The 26,900-nt window shown below is 40.2% G+C and overlaps 1 protein-coding gene across 1 annotated transcript in view; it reads left to right on the top strand.

The window, feature by feature from the left end:
* SMAD1 (SMAD family member 1) overlaps positions 1 to 21,505 on the top strand; it is a 72,115-nt gene extending 50,610 nt beyond the window's left edge. Inside the window, exons 3-7 of the mRNA XM_084884281.1 lie at positions 4,046 to 4,303; positions 7,232 to 7,348; positions 10,731 to 10,952; positions 16,486 to 16,742; positions 20,091 to 21,505. Coding sequence (XP_084740407.1) covers positions 4,046 to 4,303; positions 7,232 to 7,348; positions 10,731 to 10,952; positions 16,486 to 16,742; positions 20,091 to 20,234 — 998 coding nt within the window. The 3' untranslated portion in view covers positions 20,235 to 21,505. The remainder of the gene's footprint in view (positions 1 to 4,045; positions 4,304 to 7,231; positions 7,349 to 10,730; positions 10,953 to 16,485; positions 16,743 to 20,090) is intronic.
* Positions 21,506 to 26,900: the final 5,395 nt, after the last annotated feature.

Below are 26,900 nucleotides of genomic sequence, written 5' to 3' on the forward strand. Positions count from 1 at the left end.
ATAAATATATCATGGGTTGACATCTCTAATACATATTTTTAAATGAAAAATGACCCCAAAATGGGCAAAAGACACAAGCAGACAATGTACACACACTTACACTCATACACACACACACACACACACACACACACACACACACATGATATTAAAATGTCCTCTGAATATCAACTTTCACCATATTAAGAGAAATGTAAATTAAAATTGCATCAAGATACCATTTGTCACCCATCAGAGTATCCAAAAAAATCAAAAGCTTGACAACATAGTCTGTCCTAGAAGCTGCGCGGAAAGAGTCACCCTCATATGTTGCTGGTGGCAATGCAAAATGCTGCAACCCTAATAAGGGGATTCGACAATAACCTGCATTTACCCTTTCACCCAGTGTTTCCATGTCTGGGAACTTATCCTGGAGGCACACCTTGAACAATATATATGTGCTGGCTTATTCATTGCAGTATTATGTCTGATGGTAAAATGTTGTAATCTAGGTAAAGGCCCAGCCGTGGGAGATTGGTTGATGGTGTTATTAGCTGTAAAGACAAACGAGGAAGATCTTTATAAACTAGAGTGAAGTTAATTCTAGGATATAGTGGAAAAAAGCATAGTAGGAATAAAAACTTTTTTAGGAATAAAAACAAAGAGAGCATATATTTATCCTAGCTGGTGTTGCTCAGTGGTTGGGAGTATTGGCCTGCACACCAAAGGATCTTGGGTTTGATTACCAGTCAGGGGCACACACCCGGACTGCAGGTTTGATCCACGGCCCCAATTTGGAAGGGGGGGCATGCATGAGGAAGCCAATTTATGTGTTTGTTTCACATTGATGTTCCTCCCTCCCTCTCTCTCTCTCTCTCTCTCTCTCTCTCTCTCTCTCTCTCTCTCTCTCTATCTCCCCCCACCCCCACCTTCCCTTCCACTCTCTAAAAATCAATGGGGGAAAAAATGGCCTTGGGTAAGGATTAACAACAAACAAAGAAAAGTGAAAGAAAGAAAGCATATATTTTTGTATTTTATTTTTTTAAAAGGAAGGATAAATCAGAAAAAAAAAAATGAAATTGATTATCCTCTGAGGAGGTTAGGTGGAGGGTCTGAGTAAATAATTGTAATATATATGTGCTAGTATAATAAGATGCTATACACACCATGGGTGGGTTTTACAGACCTAATGCTAAACCAAAGAAGCTAGATAGATACACGAGTCTATGTGATTCCATTTATATAAAGATTTGTGTGTTTAAGTATAGATGTGTGATACATCAATACACTTTTTAAGTTTATTAAAAGATACCTGTACCTATGTCAGCAGTGGCAAAATCATCCTAACAGTCAGAGGAGAGGAAAAACATTACTTATCTTGTCAAGTTCCTCTTCAGGATGCTGATTTGTTGTAGCTGGTGGCTCACTTCTCCCAGGTCTTTAGTAAAAGCTGGTCTGTCTCACCTGTAATGTCCACTAAGGATAGCAATATGCCCGAGAGCCAGAACTCGGCACACCACACATCAGAGTTACCGGAACACTGTGCAGAGTTTCAGCTCGGGGTCCAGGGTGTGTGTGTGTGTGTGTGTGTGTGTGTGTGTGTGTGTTGGGGGTTAGAGATCCTTTGAGGAGAATTGATTCATATTGTTATCTGGTACTACCTTCATAGGGAGGTGTACAGAGGCCAATTTTTGCCCCCTTTTGAAGGTGTACCAATCAGAAATGAGGCAATAGCTAGATGACCAAACAAGGTAAGTTGTAAAGTGGTAACTTAGGCTGCAGCAACTAAAAGAAAAAGAGAATGTTTGATTGCATAAGGCAGTACACTATTTCGTAGCATGAGTTTATTTTGGAATGTAGATTTCTTTTGGTGTAGGGGGAGTCTTTAAGACTATGGAAATTTTTTGTTTTTCAACAAAACAAAAGTAGATGACACTTCAGGTGGCTATTGAAAGGCAAAAGGAGGAATTTTTCTTTTAATGACTTGGTTTGGGCAGATTCCATCGCTGTGATTAAAAGAAAATACATGTATTAACAAGGTTTGTTTCTAAGGGGAATCACATTGCTACAGGATGATGTAAAATTTAAGATGCAGCGTATGAGAAACTTTTAACATTTTTCAGCTCATGAATAAGTGATGATCCAAGTGTTAAGAGCACTTTTTTTTTCCCCCCACCCTGTACAAATGTTAGAAATTATGGATAAATTCCCTGGAAAGCCCTCAAAAATCTACTTAATTCCTAAAGCCTCTAAGTATTGTTTCATTGGGAAAATAAATTCTGAATCCTAACTCCCAGCAACAATAACAGATTTTAAATGTCTTCCTCTCCCCTCCCATGTAGTTTACCAAATGGGTTGTTTTTGTCTTCCTAGCCAAGGCCACGGAGCAGCAGGGATTCCAAGGGCCTTTGTTACTGGGGAGAGCCATCTGGTGACCCTGGCAGGAAGCTAGGCTCTAACCCTGGTGAGGGCTCTGCTTGCCAGCCCTTCCCCTGGACTCTCCTTGCACTGTACAGGCTCTGCTGCTAATTATTAACTCCTTAGGCTCCTCACACACAGAGCCTTGAGGCATGGCTTGTTTTCTTTCCTTCTCTACTGGCATAAACAGTTTTGGTCTTAAGTATTCACCTAGCAAAATGTGGATTGCATAAAATGTCTTTCTTTTTTTAACTTACCAGGTAGTGAATAGGATAACTGATAAATAGGTAAATACATGAAGATCCTTAGAGAAAAGATGTTCCTAAGGTACAAGTCATGTATCACAACATATTTGGTCAACAACAGATCACGCATATCCTATATACCCTGTTTCCCCGAAAATAAGACAGTGTCTTATATTAATTTTTTCTCCCAAAGTTGCGCTAGGTCTTATTTTCAGGGGATGTCTTATCTTTCCATGCGCTAGCCTTTATTTTTGGAGGATGTCTTATTTTCGGGGAAACACGGTAATAAAAGGCTAATAGGCAAATCAGCCAAATGGTGGAACTACTGGTCGTTATGATGCACACTGACTACCAGGGGGCAAACACTCAACACAGGAGCTGCCCCCTAGTGGTCAGTGCGGTCCCACATCAGGGAGCACCGCTCAGCTGGGCTCATGGCTAGTGAGCGCAACAGCGGTGTTGGGAGCCTTTCCCACCTCTGCAGCAGTGCTAAGGATGTCCAGCATCCCCCAAGGGCTCCCGGACTGCGAGAGAGTGTAGGCTGGCTGAGGGACGCCCTCCCACCCCCACTGAGTGCACTAATTTTGTGCACCAGGCCTCTAGTGTAAGATTATAATGGAGATGAAAACTTCCTGTCATCTAGTGACATCACAGTGGTCGTGATGTGGTAGCAAAACGCATTCCTCGCATGTTTGTAATGATGCTGGTGTCAACAAACCTACTGGGCTGCCAGTCATATTAATGCACATGCCATTACAGTGTTTCCTGTTATTAAGCGGCATGTGACTATGTGACTAGGAGGACACAACATAAAGTCTGTCCCACAAAATATCCTGTTTTGTCCAATTAACTGTCTACATTGGCATTTGGGTTTATACTGTTCACTGCGTTTACCCTCTCACCTTTATCCACTTCCTTTTGGTTTAAAGAGAGTTGGGCCCATTTAAAACATGTATGGTGAATAATTCATATCATTAATAGGTATTATTAACTCTTAAATGTCAAATCTCATCAGCCAGGGCTATAAAGTCAACTCATCAGTGATGACGTATGTGTGCTCTTAATTGTGCTTAGTAAATGAAACAATTGAGAATAGAGGAGCCATAACTTGTTAACCTATGTGGACGTATTTTGCAGACTTTCCCTGGGCAATCTGTCACTGCCGCTCATCTTCAGCATAAGTCTCCAGTGATTCTAAAGGGACGGATTTTTATTTTTATTTTTTTTTACCCGATTTGTTCCTGAGTGAAAAATGGCTTTTCACTTGGATGCCGCTTTTGAGTTGGCAGCAGGGCAGGGTTCAGATAATTTGTTGCGTACAGGTTATGCTGAGACTTTATTGCAATGTTTTTACAGATTTCCATCATTCTCATTCTTGTCTTTTTCTTATTTTTTCCCCCCAGTTCTTCCTCCGGTGCTGGTCCCAAGACACAGCGAATATAACCCTCAGCACAGCCTCTTAGCTCAGTTCCGCAACTTGGGACAGAATGAGCCTCACATGCCACTCAACGCCACTTTCCCGGATTCTTTCCAGCAACCCAACAGCCACCCGTTCCCTCACTCCCCCAACAGCAGCTACCCCAACTCCCCCGGAAGCAGCAGTAGCACCTACCCTCACTCTCCCACCAGCTCGGACCCAGGAAGCCCTTTCCAGATGCCAGGTAGGTTGGACCGCTGGGGGCTGTTCTGCGGTCAGTTCCCAGGGTGTTACCATGGTGTGGGGAGAAGCTGGGGTGCCTGGAGGGAGAGTGTGTCCGCTCTGGTATGCGGCCCTGTGCTCCAGGGCTCAGGACTGGACCGGTTGGAAGAAGACCTCGTAGCTAAGCAATAGGCACATGTCTTGTTTTATTCGCCAAACACAGATGTTTTAATTCTGAAGGGCTTCGAAACAGCTGCATCTTTCTGGGTGTGGCATCATTGTTAACAGTCGTTGATAAAAGAAAGAGAAAATAGTGTGTTGCACACATTTGCTTTGGGAGAAACACAGCCTCCTCCATCAGCATTGTTTCATACGTGGAATAAAAACCCCTGCTACAAGTGCAACCTCAGAAAAGATATTTCCTGAGGGATCGCAGTCCCCTTCTTAATTAAATTCATTTAACGGGTGATGTAATCCCAAGAAACATATACTTTAACAACAAAGGAATTGCAACAGATGTACTGGAAACCATCTGCTTGTTTAACCTAGCAAAGACAGAAAGCAATTATCCTCCTTTCAGACTTAACTGATGGTGTAATATTTATCAGAATAAATGATTAATTAGGACATTTTGTTTGTCAAGTTAATAGGTTAATAAGCCAGCACCTCAGAGAACAAAAATGATTACTAACAAATTTCATGCCAGTAGACCTCAAGAAACACGGTCTAAATAAAGATATCCTCGGCGTCTGTTTACTTGGCCTCTGTGAACGAGTGGGCAAGCATGTTCATCGGGCCACTGAAATTTTTTTAAAAGTAAACTTGAAATCGACATCAGTGCGGATATGTCCTCAAAAACTGAAAAGTGTCCACACTTGATGTTGCTCTCTTTAGTTTGTGTATCTGTTGCTCCCTTTTATTTTAAGCCTGGTTGCTTGTTTTTCAATCCAAAACTGTTTCAGATGAGGGTGGGAGATTGACTCGTTTAAAAATCAAGCCAATATCCTCCGGTGGACTTCCTGTCCACTCCCTTTCAGACCCTTTGTGTGTGATGAACCAGACAACAGGGAGGAGATCACTTCGGAAGGCTTTTGAGCAGCGGCAAACCGGGGTGGGCCCAAGGGTGAAAAGCCTGAAGGTGATGACTTGAATGGACACTTCTTTCCCGGTGGCCAGGGGACTAAGCCTCAGGCCCGGGAGGGGAAACATGACGGAGAGGAGGTGGGAGGAGGGACTTGTGGGAATGGTGGGCACCACCGGTGGTATCTGGTTCCTCTCGGTGGTGCTGATGCCATGGGTTGCCCATGGCGTTTTCACCTGTGAATGTGAAGAAATGTGTTGTCTTTGGTCTCAGAGGAGGCTCTTTGTCTTCCTTCCTGAGTGGAAGTAAAGCCAAGCCTGTGTTCCAGGTGCAGGGAAGAAGCCGGATTAAAAGAAGCCGGAGAAGGGTGAAAAAGGCAGCCGGATAAGGTCCCCACAGCCCTGTCTTTGTGCTTCGAGCCCTTGCTCGTTAACAGCTGGCCCGTGGGAAGTCACTAGATGCGGTGATTCAATCTTGAACAGTCACTCTTGGAAATCGCTACAGAACTGTGGTGGAGCCCAGTTAGTACTTGCGTTTGATGGTTGCCTGAGTGGTCGAGGGGACTTACCTAAGTTAGCGTGCTTCCGTAGGGTGAGACTTCGTTCCTGCTCTGCCCTGCGTGCCCCATGGGCTCATGCAAGACAGGGAGCAACTTGTTTTTGGGGGAAACCATGCTCTTTATTTTATTTAAGAATACAGAACACCTGTGTCAGGGTCATTGTTTCCGAAGTCAACATTGTTTGCTGCCTCTTCTTTGCCAGTTGGCTTTGATTTTCCAGAGGAAACATGTATGTAAATTCTGAAATAAAAGATAGCTGCGATAAACTGATTTGTTTCCTCTTCCACTATTAGGGATCTTAAAATTAGTGATTATTGAAGAGGGTGGGGAGAAGGTAGTCCTGACAGGTCACCTAAAGTCTTGAGAAAGTAAGTTTAAGTCTGGAAGTTGAGTAATGAAACTCAGTGGTGATTCCTAAGAGCCCACAGGTTTCCTGCAGGAGACCTCGAAGCCCCTTTTGTTGAGAAGTCGTCTGGAGCTTTGAGAGGGTTTCGATCCACCGGCGCAAGGGGAATGCGGAGGTCCTCTCAGCTCGCGTTGTACAATGCTCATCCGATTGTGTTACAGTGGCACCGTCCCGGGCTGGCAGGCCACTTCTGGAACTGGCACTTAGTGCTTTTCCTCCCCTGGAGTTTTGACTAAACTTGTGTAAGATCACAAGATGGTACCCTGTTTCCCCGAAAATAAGTCAGTGTCTTATATTAATTTTTGCTCCCAAAGATGTGCTAGGTCTTATTTTCAGGGGATGTCTTATTTTTCCATGAAGAAGAATACGGTACACATTTATTGTTAAATGAAAATAAAGGAAATTTATTACCTGTATACGGTACGGTAGTATGGTAGTTGTCAACACAAACCAGACAAACTGAATCCTACAGTATCAAGAATTTACTCATTTATTCAATGACAATCATGTCATCATCTTCTGGAACATCATCATAACAATCCAATTCCTGAATTTCCTGGTGAATTTCTTGTGACTCCATTTCTTCCAGAATCAGTGGACCAAATCTCTCATGTTTAGCCTAGGGGGGGGCCTTATTTTTGGGGGGATGCCTTATATTTCACTCAGAAGGAAACCTGTAAGTAGGTCTTATCTTCCGGGAAACATGGGTAGTAATCTTCAGAAAGTGCACAGCAGTCCAGTGTCTGGAGCCTCCAATCTTTGGAAAGGGAGGTGGAAACAGCAACTTAATCTCTCACGCATTTTAGGACAGAAGAGGATATATATATTTTACGTGTGTTTATTAAGGATTTAAAATTCGTGTTTTTTGGTTTCTTTTTTTGTTTGTTTGTTTTTTACTTTGTAGCTGATACGCCCCCACCTGCTTACCTGCCTCCTGAAGACCCCATGACCCAGGATGGCTCTCAGCCAATGGACACAAACATGATGGCGCCTTCACTGCCCCCCGAAATCCACAGAGGAGGTAAATGAATTGCCACTGATTCCCTTGTGAGGGTCTCAGGTTTATCTGCCCAAACGTGGCTTTCTCTCACAAAGTATAGCTATTTGCCCTAACTGGCTTGGTTCAGTGGATAGAGCATTGGCCCGTGGACTCAAGGATCCCAAGTTCGATTCCAGGCAAGGGCATGGACCTTGGTTGCGGGCACATCCTCAGGAGGAGGTATGCAGGAAGCAGTTTCTCTCTCATTGATGTTTCTAATTCTCTGTTCCTCTCCCTTCCTCTCTGTAAAAAATCAATAAAATATATATTTTTAAAAAAGCTATTTGAGGAAGATAAAGCACAATAAGAAGCTCTGTAGAAACAATTCCTTGGGTTACAGATAAGTATTTTCCGTGAAGAACAAACACACTGATTTAACTAATGAAGGCCTACATGTAATTGAGCAATCGTCTGTTTAGAGCTTCCATACTTAGTAATTCTGAATTGGTGGGGGGAAAAAATATTTTAAAGCAAAGGACAAAGGGGCATTGAGAAATGACGACCATAACAGTACCAAAGTGGAATTTCCACGGGTGATTTCCAAAGTTGTAAGTTCATGTCACAAGGCTCTGGAGAAGAAGGTTCTTTTGTAGCTAGGGTAGATAGTGATCAACCGCATCTATTTCCCAACCCTCCTCCATGCACAGGGGCAGCTGGCACAGGGGCAGCGCTCTTGTTTCTGGCTTGCTGTTTGCGTCTGTTTCTAACCTCGCTGCTCAGAGGAGTTGAGGCGCATGTCTTTCCTGTCCTCGCCCGGAACAGCTCTGAGCAGAACGAGTGTTCTTTCCCTCTCTGGTAGAGGGCGGGTCTGTGTGCAGCTCTGAGTACTTCGTGGCCATGATGGAGGGGAGGCCATCCTTCCTCCAGGGCTGAGTGGCTTAAGGGAGCAGGGAGCCCAGGACAAGGAGTGCTGGGAGAATCTCCGAGCATCAGTAAGTCGTCACGGCCACGCTGTTGAGTCAAGCCGCTTCCACAACTTCTCATAGAGGACACTGCTGCAAGGTGCACTCGGCACATGGCCTGGGTCGTCGAATTTGTGCAGACTTTACACAAATTAAAGTGGAAATGCAGTTCGATGACTAGATTAATGTCTTAGATCATTCTCATCAACTTTTATATTAAACTTGAGGACAGCTCACACTTTGTCAGACTTGTTTGTATTTTTTGAAGTTCTTAAAATTTGGTGATGAACTCAACCTTTCTTAGATATGCAGTGTGATGAGCTGGAATGTACACCTTTTTTTGTTGGCTCTGATGATCTCCAGAACGTCCTCACAGACTTAGGATGATGGGCCAACAAAGGTTCTGGTTGGAGAAAAAAACTTTTGTCTCACACATCTTTGGGGTTTTTATTTGGGGAACAGGATTGCAGGAAAGGGTGGCATATACAGTTAGGAGCATGCTGACCTGTAAATGTTATTGTTAAGTCTAAAATGTCTGATTTCAGGAAACTGGACTTTAAGTTGTTTTAAAAGTTTTTCCTTTAAATAGCTTTAAACATTTTCCCCATTAGAATAAGTTTATAGTTAATATTTTCATGAGGAAGGAACATTGGCCTTTTTGTTGTTGTTGTTTAATTTGGGATGGTTTTCCTAGAGCAGCACACTGCATTCTACAGGTTAATTCAGACTCTTCCTGTTTCATAAATAAAGTTTTATTAGGACACACTGTCTCCATTCATTTCATATTATCTGTTGCCGCTGTTGCACTACTAGGGTACTGTTAAGTAGTTGCCATAGAGATCACCTGCCTTACAAAACTTCTGGCCTTTTATAGGGGGGAAAAAATCGTCAATCTCCAACTTAGATGAATGTATTTTGAACAACACTGATATTAGTTGATAAAGCCTTCTGTTAATGATGTTGCAGCCCTGTTTAAGATTTAACACTTATAAATCACTAGAATTTTGCTCTTTGAAATATAGCAAATTGACAAGGGATAGTTGCTTAGCAAACAGGGAAGACGGAATATGTTTTTGGCTCACCTGCTTCAATGTATAAAGCAGTTAATGTTTGTGTGGTTTTCTTTTTTACTAAATTTATTGTGGTGACGTTGGTTAATAAAATTATATAAATTTCAAGTATACTGTTGTCTATGAGTTTTTGTTTGTTCGTTCATTTGTTGCTTATAGTTTTATATTGCACAAGAATGAAGTCATATGGTTCTTAACATTTTTGTCTGATTTATTTTGCTTTAGCATGATATTCTCAAGGTGTATCCATGTTGTCACAGATGGCAGTATTTCCTCTTTTCTGTGGCTGAGTGGTTTCTTAATGATCATTTTCCTTGTTTTTTATACCGAATTCTAAAGTAAAGTGCATTTTAATATTATGGAGGTTGATGTTAAGAACACAGAAGTGCTTGCCTCCAATTCAGATTTTCTTTCCTTTTTTTTAAAAAAATGATTATATATTCAAGACCATAAACCTCAGAGCATTACGTACTGGCATGCTGGCTATCTATGGTTTGTATTCCTGGAATCTGTAGCGCAGTGGTATAAGAGGTTTTACTACAGAAGGAACTTATCTTTAGAACCTTCTAGTTGCAAATATTTAGAAGCATGTTCTGTTTGGAGATTTGTTAGTCTTAAGAGATTTGACTTAACAAGCTGCATCCTGTCAGTAAAGTTGGGTAATTTCCATTGTTGGCCCATTCTGGGAATGGAGAGACAAAACACACCTGCTCTGCATGACTTAAAGCAAATATAAGGAAGTTAGCATGAAATCTGGATGAGAGAGATATGATTCATTCTGTGCGAGTTGGCCAGCTGGCACGGTTTCTTCCTGAGTTTGAGGACGGGAGCAGAGCTGTAGCTGTGATGATTATTGGCAACTTAACGTGAAGTAAAGGAACTTCTTATCAATAATTAGAAACTGATTTCCATTGCTCCGAAAAATCATCGGCATGCTAAGGCTTGGTTGAAAGTAATTCCTTTTCGTGCCAGCACCTTTGGCATATTTCCCATCCTCTGTTGTTCTCTCCCCCCTGTTTTTTTTTTTTCAGCTCACTTACCACTTGTTGCCTTTCTTTAGATGGCGAGCCAGGGTCTGTAATGGGGGTAATTTCCATTTTGGCATATTACAGAGCATATTGTGAGTGTTCCGCGCACACTGTGGGTATGCCTGCTTAGCTGGCATTTTGGTTATCCAACAGCAATTAGAGAAAATTATTTTCCAGCGAAAGGATAAAGTTGGACTCAGTGAGGAATACTAAGACATCATAGATACAACCCATGCCCTAAAATTGCAGTTGCTCTTCCATATCTTCATTCCATGGTCCTGAGCCAATGTTACAACACAGTTTCAGTTTTTTTGAGAGCCCGGGGCACTCACCTCAGTTGACTATGAGCTTTTCTTTCTCACAGATGTTCAGGCAGTTGCTTATGAGGAGCCAAAACACTGGTGCTCTATTGTCTACTATGAGCTCAATAACCGCGTGGGAGAAGCGTTCCATGCCTCCTCCACCAGTGTGCTGGTGGACGGTTTCACCGACCCTTCCAACAACAAGAACCGTTTCTGCCTTGGGCTGCTCTCCAACGTTAATCGGAATTCCACCATTGAAAACACGAGGCGGCACATTGGAAAAGGTGAGTGTCCACTTTAACCTCTTTTGTCTTTTGTGTTCCTGTCCCCCCAGAACCGCGTAGTTTTTCCTGTGGCAAAACTAGTGTAGCAACGCCGGGTAATGTGTACTTGCTTCGGTTTGTAAATATTTTCCCAACGCGCATCACCAGGAAGTCCACCTTCCAGTCAGCGGTTTCTGTGGCCGACCAACGCATGGTAATTAGTTGTCACTAGCAGAAATGGTGATTTGCTGTTCGGGAGCACTGGTCTATCTTGTGTTTTGCTGCAGAATAGGATCGCTGTTAAAAAAAAAAATTACTTACCACCTGAAACGAAATGCAAATTAAAAAGGGTAAACCTAATGTATTTCAGACGAATACTGTAACTCACTGAGGAAATGAAAAGAATGAAATAATCCTTAAAAACTTATGAATATGTAGTACCTAGCTATATGTCCTCAGTCTGGGCCAGGTAGGGTAGCGTGATTGTAAGAAAACTCTGAACTGTTTGTAGTAGACTTGATCATTTAGTAGCAGTATGAATAAAACAGTTCTGAAACTTTCAGATCCGATTATAAGATTAATACTGATTGTGTGATATTGAGAGCCTGGGTTTTCACTGGGAAATAAGAGACATATACGTGTGGAGGATGGCAAAGAAATGGACCCTGTGGAAGTATCAGTGTGAAATCATGATTTTCGTTATGTGTGTATATATGTGTTCATGATGTTTATGATCTCATTTATGTATGTGTGAGTGTGTGCATCTGTACATGCAGATAGTTTTTAACCTGTCTGCTGAAAGGACCAAGAGGCAAAGATACCCAGGAGCGATAAACACATCTAGTGAGACACCTCTTACACCATTTCCTACTAGGAGGAACCAAGGCTCCTTGGAGAAAGGGCTGACTCCAAGGCTGGAACAGACAGGCACCAAGTGAGCCTGGGATATTTTGTTGTGTCAGAAAGTAAAGAAATGCTGATGAAGATGATGGGCGCATGTCACAGGAGCCAACTCTAGGAATAATTTGAGCACCAAAATAACAAGTACAGTAATGAGTTTTAATCCACTGAAAAGCAATAGTAATCCAGAAATCCATGCCAGTAATGAATCAATGAATGAACGGGGAAGGCTGACTGGTAAATGTAGACTGAGTGCTAAGAGTTGCACAGTCACCATTTGGTAGCCATCAGGTAACAATCATCCATAGAGAGAATTTTTAAAATGAGAATCAGGGTATATGTATGGTCTTAAAGTGTTTCCCCACAGACATTTGTTTCGAGGGAAAATAAAGATCAGTGATTACAGAGTGGAGGAATTGGACAACATCTTGAATGGGAAGATCAGAATGATCATCACCAGTGAGAGACAGATGGGTGTCATTTACCTCCAGATGTGATACCCTAAGAAGGAAACCTCACCTATGCAGAGTTCCAGCTGAGACTGCAAATCTGCATCTAATAATCAGGAAATGTCAGACAAATCCCACATAAGGAACATCCTGTTAAAAGGGTGAGGAGGGACTGTATTCTCCCAAAATATCAATGTCAAAAGACAAAGGTGTGAGAATGGTCCAAATTAAAAGAGGTTAAAGGGACACACGATAGCTCAATGTTATAACCTGACCCTGGATGTGATCCTGTACCATCCAGGGAAAACATATTATAAAGGACATTATGGGGATCAGCAGACAAAATTAGAATATGAGTGGTAGATTAAAGTAGTGTATCAGTGTTAAATGTGCTGGCATTGCTAATGTATTGTGCCTGTGTAGGAGAATATCCCTATGCTGGGGAAATGCACACTTAGGTATTTAGGTGTAAAGGGCCATGATGAAATAGAAAGCTCAGGAAGAAGTTTTATTTACACACACATCTCTCTCTCTCTCTCTCTCTCTCTCTCTCTCTCTCTCACACACACACACACACACACACACACACACACACACACACGATACAGCAAAAGTAGGTTTACCTTGGTAATACAATTAAATACAACAATAATTAAAAAACAATAATATAAGAATAAACTTTTACTCATAACTGTAAACTTACTTTTTGCCTTATTCTGTGTATAGTATCGATCTAAAACAGTCCTATGCTAGAATACATATATTTATGTATGTATATGTATGTATGTATGTATGCATGTATGTATGAGTAGGTATATAAAGAAGAATAGAATGGAGGGACATACAGATGATAAAGCATGTGGAGTAAATTGTCACAATAGATAAATCTGGATGATGGCTATATGGCTGTTCTTTGATCTGTTTTTTTATTTTTTTTATTTTTATACATTTGAAATTATTTCCAAAGTAAAAGTTTTTTTAAATGACCTATAAAATTTAGAACAGTGGATAAAACTAAAAGGTTATTTAATAGATGCTTAAAAGACATTTGAGATAAAGTTTAACATTCAATCCCCCCCCCCCCCCCCCAAAAAAGCAACAACTCTCAAAGCAGGAATTGATAGATAGTTCCTTAAGGGATAAGATACCCTAAGCTACACATGTAATGATGAAATGCTAGAACTTAGCATACAAATTCTTTTCTATGGTCTGTAAACCTCTAAGATTGTAGATAAACACAAACACAATTTAGCATACATTTGTGTTAGAGGGACATAGTTTTCATTATGTTGTAAAGTTGGCCATTGCCCCAAAGTAGTAAAAAGCCATTGAACTCTGGGACATTCCTATTAAAAATTAGGAAGAAGATGAGAATTCTGGGAATGCTGTTATTTAAAATTGTTCCAGATGCCTTGACTATTGTGGAATTACAGATCATGGCAATAAACCAAAATGATCATTATTTGCAGATGATATGATTAATTAATTGATTGCTGATATTCTTAGGATAGATTTGGGGGGATAAATTCTTGAAGTAAATTAGGAGGTCATAAACTCGATATACTTTGCTAAATTACATTCCAGGAATCTTTTATTAATCTCCACTTGAACCATAAGTTAATGAGTGCCTTTCCTCCTTTGCCCGTTTGTCAGTATTACTTATGATCATTGTGTCAATTCAAATGATATGATTGTTTATCTAGAAACTTCCAATAAATCTGTTTTTAGAAATTATATGTCAGTTTCCTTTAATCTGACAATAATCAGTTAAAAAATACATTAGAGGGTGAAATGACATTTCCAATAGCAACAGAAAACACACATTTTTTGGAATAATCTTAACCAGCAATATATGAGATTTATGTTAAGAAAATCAAATGTTATTGCAAGAGAAAGAAAATTTGAACAAATAAGTAGGCATTCTGTGTTCCTTAAAGAAAAGGCCTAATATTGTGAAAATATTTTGAGGATATTCATTCTTCCTAATTTAATTTATACTTTAAAACAATCTATGTCAGAATCACAATGTAATGTTTTTTGAAAGTTGGAAAATATTTTCTGAATATTATAAATATGTGAAAATAGCTAATTTTTTTTTTTAGTGGAAGAGTAAAGAAAATATACTTGATATTAGGGTTAATAAAACATTATGAAACTACAATTAAATCAGTGTGTAGACAAAACAGTGGAATAAATTAAACTCAGGCTACACAGTATTTTAAAATTTAATGTATGTTAAGTTCAGCAGAGTATTCTTCTAATGGGCCTGCACTAACAATGCTAACTTTGGGGTGAGGCTGGAGGGAGAAACTCTGACCTCATTCCATATATGCAAATAGATTAATGTGCTGAACTTTTTTTTTTTTTTTTTTTTTTTTTTAAGGACAGACTATGAAAAAGTTAGGAGAAAATATATTTGATCAGAGAGAGAGAAATTTTCTAAGCATATAAAGCAACAGAAAAGACGACAAGAGGTTTGACTACTTAAAGACTTCAAACTTCCGTAGGTTAAAAAAAAAAATAAACATAGACAAAATTAAAAGGCAAAGGACTAATGGGGAAACAATTAAGTTATATGTGCAGTTCATAAAAAATAAAAATACTAGAGCCCTGGCAGGATAAATAGACGAGAAATATGAACAGTAAATTCATAAGAGAAACATAAGTGGCTAATAAACATATGAAATCATCATATCAGCGTCACGTGTAAATTAAAACAATATTGTCTTTCAGTTCTTAATTAGGGAAGTTTTGTTTTTGTTTTAAACTCGGACATTCCTGGCACGGGTGAGACGAGAAAGGTCCCATACACTGCGGGTGAGCAAGGTGTAAATTGATGGAAGCATTCTGGAAACTCATTTGGCACAGTGAATCCAAAGTTTTCAATCCAATGATTTAACTTCTAGGATTCTCTCCTAAGGATATTATAAAAACGATCCAGAGACATTTATCATAGCATTCTTATAATAGCAGAAAATTAGTGTGAACACAGTGGTCCAGTAATGGGAGAATCATGAAATGATTGTATCCCTACAGTCATGTAGATACTTCATGTCTGCAAAGGAAGTTTAATGAGCCTAAAACCCTCATACAGTGTGTCACACGATCCTTGTGTCTGGGTCACTAAAGAAATGAAACTATCGTCTGCTTTATATTTTGTCTTTCTAAATTTTCTAAAATTAATATTTGTCACTTTTATAATCAAGGGAAAAAAAGAAAAGAAAAAACAACAAACCCACAGAACACCCACTTAAATTTTCTCTGCATCAGACAGAAAAATGGACTTTTGCTCCAGCCGCTATTGAATTGTTGCAAGAAGTCTTAGCCGTTGTGTGCACATGTACACACAACACACAATAATTCCCGTGAGACGGCAGTTTTAGCATTGACTAAACCATGCAAGAGTTACCTGCAAGGCAGCTAGATCACTTAAAACCACCTGGGATGGGACTCTGTTCTCTGGGTGGCCGGTCATCATCTCCCTAACCTGTGTGGGGCTTCGTCAGATGGTTTTCCCCCCCCCTTTCCTTTTTTTTTCGAGGCTGGGTAAGATCAATTTCCTACACTCCTGGCACTCTGGATCTCACAGGAAAAGGTTTGGAGCAGATGGTAATTCAGTGAGATCAGATTCCACACAGTTTGGATTATTTTTCGTGTGTGTGTGTGTGTGTGTGTGTGTGTGTGTGTGTGTGTGTTTTCCGGGACCTTACATCTTACAGCTCTCAGCCATACTTCCTCCACCTGTGGCTTCCTAGTTCTTTTATGTCTCCATCCTCCCTTCTCCTACCCTCAACATTTTCAAACAGTTCAGCTGCAAAACAAATGCTAACAAGCTGGTGTGGTGAATCTGTGCAGGATCCTGTAATAAAGTCCAGCTTTATTGTGCTATATTTTTAAAGCAGGGTTGTGCTTTCAATCCATGGCCAAACAGGGCATTAAACACTAGAATGAAATCGCTGCACCCTGCTACTGAGTTTTAAGAGACTATGTTATATTATTTCTTAGAAACCTAGACGTTTGGCATGTTGACGTATGGGCACTATATTGACTAATATAGTTAACTAAGATTCTATCAGTTGTGCAAGACTTGGAGAATACCTATTTATCTCATTAGCCAAAGTTCACACCCACCTGTATTCATATGTTGCATAAATTCACATGCTTTTCAGCTATAACAATGGCCTCCGTGCTTTGTCTCCCCTCAGGAGTCCACCTTTACTACGTTGGAGGGGAGGTATATGCCGAATGCCTCAGCGACAGCAGCATCTTTGTGCAAAGCCGGAACTGCAACTACCATCACGGGTTCCATCCCACGACTGTCTGCAAGATCCCGAGTGGGTGCAGTTTGAAGATTTTCAATAACCAGGAATTCGCTCAGCTACTGGCACAGTCTGTGAACCATGGCTTCGAGACCGTCTATGAGCTCACAAAAATGTGTACTATACGCATGAGCTTTGTGAAGGTGAGAGCTCTGATTCCACCTGTGCTGTGCTCTCCCCCAGTGTATCAGTCTGTCTCTTCTCCACGCATGTCCAAAGAGCCCAACTTGTTATCTAGGCATTTTTAGACTTAAACAAGGGTGTCAGTTATTAGGAGAGTACAGCAGGTCCTCGAATAATGTCGTTTCATTCAACGTAATTTTGTTATGGTATTGACAAGACACCATAGAAACTTAATTCTTATTTATATCAATTAACCCTATGAAAAATTGGTCATTTCACTTAAAGTCACAGAACATTAAGAGAGGACTGCCTGTATCATTGGATTATAGGAGTGTGTGTGTGTGTGTGTGTGTGTGTGTGTGTGTGTGTATGTGTGTTATATGTCAATAGTAACAGGCTTTAACACCTTTTTCTTATTTGAATAACACTATTTTACCTGTCGTAATACTGTTAGTATGTTATGTATTATACTTAATGTACATAGTTTAAATGCTTGGTATTCTTATAAGATCAGTTCAATCAACACACCTCCTTCTTTTACTTTTCATTCTATGTTTTTTATGATGGTAACACCTCTTGCTTTTGTTTTAACAATAAGCAAGCAGTGTTTCTGTAAAAGTAAAAGTTCATCACATTGGGATTTATTTTCGGTTGGTCAGTTTTTTTTTAGTGGTTCCAGTGAACCCTGTGCATTTTCTTTTAATTCAAAAGTTAACAAGGCCTGTGCCCAAAGATAAATAGATGCCTTGGCTTTAAGACCGTATTGTAAGGTAGGAGGAGGGAGAAGGTTAGGACATTGCTCACAATAATTGATCTCTTTGCTGCCTCCTCTTTACCTCCGAGAAATAAAAAAAAAATTCAGATGCCATTGAAATGTAAAACATTTACGTATCTGATTCAATTTCATGAGTCAATACTTATTCTGCCTGCCTTGTTGTTGAATTCTCAAAGATAAATTTTTATCCTCTGTTACCCTGAGAAACAAAATTAATTATATATTTGGGTGAGGCAACCACCTTTCATGTCCTCTCTTCAGAAGCTCATCTAACTTGTTGTTAAACCTGTTCTGTAATGTGTTTATTACAGAGGGCAATTTGCGAACCTGACTGTGGTAATCATCCTGTGGATCACAGATAGCCTTCCCCAAATATCTCTTTTCCTACTTCTTCGAGTTATATTCACAGACTTTCAGTGTGTTCTCTTGGTGTTTTTTCTTTTTTTTTGAAACAATTCCACAGCACTTAATTCTGGTGCCTTTTTAGTATTAAAAGAGGTTGTTTGTTTGTTTTTTACCTTTTTAAACACTTACTGGAATAAAATCGCTGCACCCTGCTACTGAGTTTTAAGAGACTTTGTTATATTATTTCTTAGAAAATGAATTTTGAAATGAGGGCAGTGCTTTTCGCTTAATGTTTTCGTTGACATGGAGGAAAGAATCCCTCTCGAGTGGAGACGATCTGCATTCTAGCTCCGTCTGCCACTTTAACGACATGGTTCAGGCACAGGGATTTTTTTTTCTTTCTGATCTTCATGGTCCTCATCTTTAAAATGGGCGCATGGAGTCGGGCATTGTGGCAGTCATTGCTGAGGTCCCTGGATGAGTCTGTTATTACTGAAGGATCACTCTTTAAGAATTTATGACTCTCTTGTTCAATTGACTTTTCCCCAAAACTCATTTCATGTTGATTACCCAATCAATTTTAATTATTTTACTTTTACATGTTTTTAATTATTTTCTTTACACATGTCAAAACAACCTTCACACTAATAAAAAGTGTTATAACACAGGGTATGGCTTAAAAATACATTAGAATTTATTCATCTAGCAAATACTCTGAACATTTATCCAGAGAATTAACACAGAGATGGAAAAGTACCTAAAGTCTCTAGCTTCCAGATGGTTATGGCCTGGTGTCTGTTTAATTATAATGTGGTAAGTGCTGGAATGGAGAGTTATACAAGTATAATGGACATAACTGGGAATCTGGATTTGGAGAGTTAAGGATAAATAAATCTTGTTTCAGAACTCCTGCTGACATGATAAAGGGCAGCTGCTTATATATGAGCGACAACAACAACAAAAATGTTCACTACCTTGTTCTTTATCATCATAAGGACAGTGTACTTTGCCCTCTCACACTTAGCATCTTAGGGGAATGAAATGGGACATTTTGCTAATATCAATAGCCAGTCTTGTACTATTTCTAAGGTGACCAGTTTTGGACTTTACACAAAACATGTGTGTTTTTTTTTTTATAAGTTGTTTGCATAGTAAATTCCCCATATCTAAAAAATCCAAGTTCACTCAGGTGAACAGGTGTTTCTCTAGAGCACATATGTCAAACACAAGGCCCGCGGGCCAAATCCAGCCCGCCAGGCCTTGCAATGTGGCCCGCACCGCGCTGTCATCACTGCACTCCGCTGTCAGTTTATGACATTGTCAGTTTATGACTGTTCAGTAAACCATTCGGCCCGCGATTTAGGCTGGATTTTAGATTTTGGCCCCTTCTCTGATTGAGTTCGACACCCCTACTCTAGAGCTTTTGCTTTGTGCCAATCACTTGATGGGTATTTGACACAGAAGATAAGTAAGATCTGTTCCCACCTTCAAAGACAGAACCCAGGCTCTTCTGCTGTTCCTCAGGAAACCAGGGTTTATCCGAATGTCACATTCTGTTGGCCACCACACCAGTGAGTCACTCACCTCTGCAACAGCAAAACACTTTTCCCTTCTGCAGAGTGACTTTCTTCTTTGCAGCCTTAGTGTCCTGGTGCAGTAATCCTGAAGATATCTGACAAGATCCCTTCCTGTACAATTGAAAATGAAAATCCATACATTCAAGGCAATGATTAGGTTTCAATAATAGCTTTTGGATACTTACATGCTCCCGCCAGTTTTGCTTAGAGATTAAAGGCTCAAGCGCCCTGTGTCGATAGGAGGACCTCCAGGGGTTGAATAAGAAGGAACAGAATGTCAGTCTGTCACATACTACCTCTTATTTTTTTGGGGGGGGCGGGGGGGCAATAAAGTGAGAATTTAATATCTATTACAATACTATTAGTAATATAATGGGCAATGAAAATGAAAGTTAACACTAACTTATTAAAACAGCCTTATAATGTATTCTAAAACTTTTATTCCCCAAGACCACGACTTATTAATCCAGAATCTACGGATGGGTTATGGGGAGCTGGGAACACACCCATTCCCTGACAGTGCCTGCTAAGTTGTGTGTGTGTTTGTGTGCCCAAGCATTTGTCCTGTGGAAAGCACCCGAATTTTTGTCTGGTTATGTGAGCTCTTTTTACTTAATCCGTTTAACCACTGAGTTAAGCAAGTTAAATGACCTCCCACATGTTGTTTCTAGGGTTGGGGAGCAGAATACCACCGCCAAGATGTTACTAGCACCCCCTGCTGGATTGAGATCCACCTGCACGGCCCCCTCCAGTGGCTGGATAAAGTTCTCACCCAAATGGGTTCACCTCACAATCCTATTTCATCTGTGTCTTAAACGGCCTCAGGCTTCTGCCTCTTTGAAAACTGTTGAGCCTTGCATGTACTTGAAGGATGGGTGAGTCAGACACGATTGACAACTGACAAAGGAGCCTCGATAATACTTGACCTCTATGACCAACTGTTGGATTCAGAAATTAAAACAACAACAACAACAAAAAAAAAACACACCTTGGTAATATACTGTTGATATCAAGAATCTGTTTAGTTTACATTGTAACATTCTGTTGTAAAAATCACCTAAAATGCATACTTTTAGCAGGACTTTGTGTATAGTTAAAGGAGAGATGGCCAAGCCCGGGACAAATCAATTGGAAAACTGGTCCTAAGAGATTCTTTTGTGTTTGGCACTTTAAGGTCATCGTTCGGCAGAAGATTAGCATTAATAGTCTTTCTGAAGTGTGTTTTTATCAGGTTTAGAGCCCATGTGGAGTCTTCTTTTCATGGGTTTTCATAACATTTTAAAAATACTTGTTTAGTAATTTTTTTTAAAGTAATGGTTAATCTTGATGATATACATAGTAATCTTTCTAAAATTGTATGCTGACCATACTGCTGTCAGAATAATATTAGGCATATGCTCTTTGCTAAATATATATGTACAGAATATTTGGAAGCTAAGAATTGATTAGACTAGTGGCTTTAGGAGTATTGGAGGGGGCGGGGGCGAGGGAAATGACAACTACAGATGTAGAATATACTATAAAAATTCAGTTTGTTGCTTTATAGAAACAAACTGATATCTGAATTTTGCTGTGTTTCAATTTTTTAGAGATTTTTATCCTACTTTCTTTTTCTCTCTCTCTCTCTCTCTCTCTCTCTCTTTTTTTTTTTTTTTTTTTTTTTTCATCTTCTAGTTCATTTGCTCCAAAAAACAGTTATGCAGCTGGTTAATTCATATAATTGTGAGAGCAAATGAATAATTCCTGCTATTCTGAAATTGACTGCAAAAATGTTTCAATACCAATTGTATGGAATGCTTGAATTTAATAAACAGTTTTTATGGAGTTTACAGTTCAAAAATAGGCTTTAATTCTCAAGCGAATTATTTGCCAAACCTAGTAACTCTGTTAACTATTTAGAAGATTTAAAGAATATCCCTGCTTAAATCCATGTTAGACTTTTAAAACTTTTTTGTACTATGTTTGGTTTTATTTCCTTCTGCTAATCTTTTATATTCACTATGCTCTCGTACATTGAGTACTTTTATTCCAAAACTAGTGGGTTTTCTCTACTGGAAATTTTAAATAAACCTGTCATTATTGCTTACTTTGATTAAACATTTGTTGTTTCCTTTTTTCACACACTAGATTTTACGATCCATAAGATTCACTACTCTTTGGAGGGATTTTTTTCAAAGATTCTTTGTCAAACATAACAAACTAAATCACTGCCATGGAGACAGGGATATTGAATCATGAAGAGAACAGAGTTGCTTTAAATCAGAAAAGAGAGGACCTGTGGAACTTTAAAAATTAAGAAAGACAAATTAGCAAAACCTGGAATTCCTAATCTAAATGTATAAACTTTTTTATGTGAGGAATTATAGCAGCAGCAATTATGGGTGGATGCCATTCAGTCAACCAATAGTATTCCCAATTTCTAAACTTCAGGTGAAATGCAAAGGTGGCTGTGAAAGGACATAGGTAACACTGGGGAGGAATGAGGGCCAACACAGCAACAAACCAAAATGATCACAGTGGGTCCTCAGCGTCATTTTGTTCACGTCGCTTTGTTATAATGTTGATGCAATGCTATAGGAATCTAACTTTTGTTTATGTCAATTAATCTCTGGTAAAATTGTGTTCATCTTATGCCACTTTGCTTGACATCACAGGACTTATTGACATGAAGTGAGGACTTGTACTTTTGCAATCTACTTGCCCTGGGATCCTCTCTCTCCCATCCTCCACCTCACCCCCCTAAACAGAGTTTGCCTACAAAGGTTACAGATGTGAAGACTTCAATTATTCTTTGGCCATATAGATGTAACTTGTTGTCCCTGGCATTTTTATGTCTCTTTCCCAGAATTATAACTAGCCCCCCCCCCCCCCCCCCTTATTCCCTAAACTGTGACTCGGTAGAAATGTCCACTGCATCTTACTGTCTACGAAAACATCATGGTGCAAATGGAGAAAAGCCTGAATAGAAGACCTACATTATAACACATGCGTGTCTCTGCTGGGTCACTCAGTGCCCGTAAACCTCCGTTTTCCTCATTTGTAAAATGGAGACGATGCTGTGTTCTTACCACAAAGTTGAAGTGAGGATCTGCTGGAAGGAAAATATGTGTGGAAATACGTTGGAAATACAGTTGCATGTAAGTATAGGGGTCACTTTTTTCTTGAACCCTCCCCTGTACTCTGTTTTCCCACTTACCTGCTACAGGGGATATGGTTCGATGGTGGTGATTAGTGAGATATAATAAAAGAAGAATCTATAAATTAAGACTATTGGAATTAAGTGTAACTGGAAATTGTCTAAAAATAAAGAGCTCAGGTGAAGATTTCTCACCCTTTCCCTAGTGAACAGCTATTTCACCGACCTTGATGGGATAGTGATGCCAGTTAATGGCATGTGGCAATGCTGGTAGCTTATAGATCTACCAGATAAACTCCAAGATCATCCAGTAGATTGAAACATAATAGATTGAGCCTTAGGAGCTTACAGCATGGCACATAAATCAGCCCTTTATGCTCAAAGGCAATTATTTGTATATGTGGTAAGATCTTAGTGAAGACTTTTGTCATCAGCTATAGGAGGCCATTAAGTCTGGAAGTTTTCAATTAAAGGAATGAAAAAGAGCAACTTTTTGAGGGGAAAAAAAAAAAAAAAAAAAAAAAGCTAGCTCAAACAAAACCAAGCACTGTGAACTGTTTCATAGCACATGTATTATCAGCCACTAATAAATGACAGAATGTTAAGAAGTGGAGAGTTCTAGAGCCACCCTGGCCTCACTTTGTCAGCTAGTAGTAGTTGACCTCGAACAAGTTTCATGACTTTTCTGCACCTGTTTCCTCATCTGTGAAACTAGAGGCAATAAAGCCTATCTTATGACTCCATATAGATAATGTCTACAGATAATTTTCTTTTAATCAAAACAATACTCGCTTACTAAAGATTTTTAAAGTCCAGGAAAAACCAAAAGAAGAAATTAAAAGCCACCTGTACTAATCTTCTACGATCAGTTTATCCTTGAACCAGGTGATTATGACAACTTAGTGTAGATATTTGGTGTGCTGTAGGAAATTCGGGTCCAAAGGTCAGCCTTAGTAGCTCCGTTGGTTAAGCAGTTGTTGGCACCAGTCCCATGCCAGCCACTATGCAAGGTGATAAAAGTGAGAACTCCTCAGACCCGCCCTCAAGGAGCCTGCGCTCTCATGAGACTAGACAGTGACACGTTGCTGTTTGTCCGCAAGGGCCCAGAAGGGAACTTAAACCAGACCAGAAGAGGAAGGGAAGACTTCAGGGCTAAGGGTTAGTGTGCTAACTAGGAATCTTACAGGCAAGGGACGGGAGGGGGAAGATGTGTACCAGGCAGAATGTGAAAGGTGAAGAGCTTCCTTCTCCCAGCCTCTGCCAAGCCCTGGGAGCTGCCGCGGTGGGGCCTCCGGCAGACGGGAGGAGGGAAGTGGGGGGCGCAGAGGGAGGGGCCGTGTGGTTAATTGGTTTCTTTGCTACAAATACATTTCTTGTTTGGGGAGAATTGGGGATGGTACAAATTATAGGCCGTTTACTGAAAAGCCCGTTTTTTATTGGGTCTGGTGACTGTGTAGCGGGGTCAGTTGTATAACTGTCACCTGGTTCTTAAGGCTGTTGTCCCCTCGGAGGGTGCTGCTGGGAGACCTCAGACCGGGTCCAAGCCCTGGAACGGAGAACCTTGGATGGATCTGAAAGCTCAGTGCCCGTGCCTGGGAGGCCCCAATATATTTGGGTCTGAATGTATCGATAGCATGATAAGTAAAAGCCAGGGCCCTATTGTAGTCACAGGCTTGGGAGGGACTTCTCTAAGAAATCCTTCGTAAAGATCAGGCAATTTGCAAATTCCTCCCCTTGATCCAAAAAGAAATAGAGTAACACAGCTCCTATTATCCATAAAGTTAGAGTAAGTTTTAAAAGGGAAAAATAGGAAACTGTGACCCTTTACGTCTAGACACCAGCCGTGGGAGCATGAGAGGAATGTTTTTTCTTTCCTTTGGCTGTGGGTCAGGTGGAGACTAGAACAGAGTCATCTCCACTGCATTTTCATGCCGTGCTGGTGTGATAGTTAAAAGAGTCTGGGTACATGTCATCCAGACTTGTTTTTCACGCCGGCTCATCACTTTTTAGGTGTGTCATCTGAGGCAAGTGAATTAATGTGTGAGCTTTAGTCTCATTACCTGCAAAGTGAGAAAATACAATCACGCTCTCCTAGGTGTGTAATGGTGTGCTGCGTACGAAATCCTTGCCACAGAGCCAAGCACTTAATAGTGGCTTGGTTGCAATGATGATTACCAAGAGGGCTTAAGAAATACAGGTCTAGTGACCTTCCAATGAACAGAGGTGGAAGGATCCTCAGTAACGTTGGATAGATATGGTAGATGATTCAAAACCCAGTAAGAATGTTTTAAACCCCCACAGCAATGATAGTCAATTCAGAAAAGAAAAATGTAGTGAGTTGGGCAAAAACAAATAAACACACACACACAAACAAGCAAAAAACAAACAAGCAGTGCTCAGGGTGCAGCCTAGCAAATGGTAATAAAACATAAGCCTTGTCCATTTCCCCAGATGCTTCCAACAAGAGTCCCCTCTGCAGCTCCTTAATGAAGAATCTTGGTTGGATTGTATTACAAGTTTTATCCTATTTACTAAGTACTTATGCTTTTAGGGGGGCTTATAAATATAGAGTGTTTTTTTGTTTGTTTGTTTGTTTGTGGTTTGTTTTTTTCATTTACTCCCTAAGCCACCTCTAATTTATAGACTAGCTGCTCTTACCCTTGTGATTTCCGGAAGTAAAATAATTCACTTATTCCTGTTTCCATCATGGGTTACTCTACCTTGGATGTTTGCCACACTTGATCCCAGACCCGGACCAGCACCCAACACCAGTCTTAGAGTGCTATTAACCCCAAAGGATCCCAGCTATTTTCCAGTTCTTCATTTGACTTCATCTGGGGAAAGGACACCCCACTGGAAATTCTCACGCAGGGTATGCCTTCGCCACAACGTTAGCTGTTGTCTTTTTGTGTAAATCCACATTCCAAATTCTTGTTTATCTCTTTGCAGGCGAGGATTCACTGGGCAGCGTAGTTTTCTCTCCTCTGGTCAGGACTTGGACATACTAGGTGACCTGGCAGCCATTCTGCCCTGGGCGTCTGCCTAAAACACAGCAGATTCTACTATTACACGTCATCACATATTAATCACTCATTTGTATCTAGTAAAAGCCATTAACTCACATCCCTACCAATTTTCCTACTCCACCCCTGCATTTGCCTGAATATACTTAGGAACTTTAATTAGCATAGGTACTTTTGAGAGGAAGGAGACAAGAAAAGCCCACTTAATCTTTATAGGATATGTAATTCTGCTTAAACATAAGGCATTAAATGTAACACCACTAAGAACTATTTCTGAGCTAATCCCCATAGGACAGTAAAATGCCTTAAAATTTGAACCATAGGGATTCCAATCCCTACTCGGCCATAAAAAAAAAAAAAAAAGGTGGACCTAGAGGGTATTATAGTAAGTGGGGGGGGAGGGGGGGGGGAGATAGAGAACCAGTCAGAGCAAAACAAATACAGCATGATTTCACTTATAGGAGGAATGTAAAAAACAATTTAAATGGACAAACAGAAACATACTGATAGATACAGAGAACAGACTGATGGTTGCCAGATGGGAGGTGGGGCTGGGGGGCTGGGTGAGAAAGGTGAAGGGATTGAGCAGTACAGATTGGTAGTTACACAATAGTCACCGGGATGTAAAGTACAGCATAGGGAATACAGTCAATAATGCTGTAATAACTCTGCATGTTGCCAGGTGAGTACTGGAAACATCAGGGGGGTCACTTTGTAATAATAATACAACTGTCTAACAAGTAAGCCTGACACCTGAAACTAATACAAAATAATATTGAATGTCAACTGTAATTGAAAAAATAAAATAAAACTAAAAAACCCCAATCCCAATGGGTTGTGACATTGCTCTACCTTTAAAATTGGGGCGGGGGGAGGGGGTGTTTATATACATTCCAGACCCTAGCTTCTGTCTTTCTGGAGACTGGGAGTGAGATGAAGGAAGGAAGACAGGAAGGCTCGGAGTCAGAGACCTGCGTCCATATTCCAGGCCCTGAACTCCTGCCCACATGATCTCTGTGACTCTCCAGATCCCGCGAGGCCGGATTTTCTCATGGTAAAATGGGAGACAGTCTTCAGGCAGGATGTGAAGATGAGGAACCATTACGTAAAGTGCCAGCTGTCAGCTGAGTTGATGCCCAATACATAGTGGTTGCCATTATTATGTTTGGTCAAGCTGGCACGGTGATTTATTTTTTAATTAACATATGTCTATTTGAGAAGTCATCACAACTGCCTTCAAATTCAAAGACATTAAAGGTGCATGGTGTGAAAGTTATATCTCAATAAAACTAAATTTTATTTTTAATTTAGAAAAATGGAAT

Source organism: Pipistrellus hanaki (genome assembly GCF_964339955.1).
Source record: "Pipistrellus hanaki genome assembly, chromosome: 5".
Lineage (NCBI taxonomy): Eukaryota > Metazoa > Chordata > Mammalia > Chiroptera > Vespertilionidae > Pipistrellus > Pipistrellus hanaki.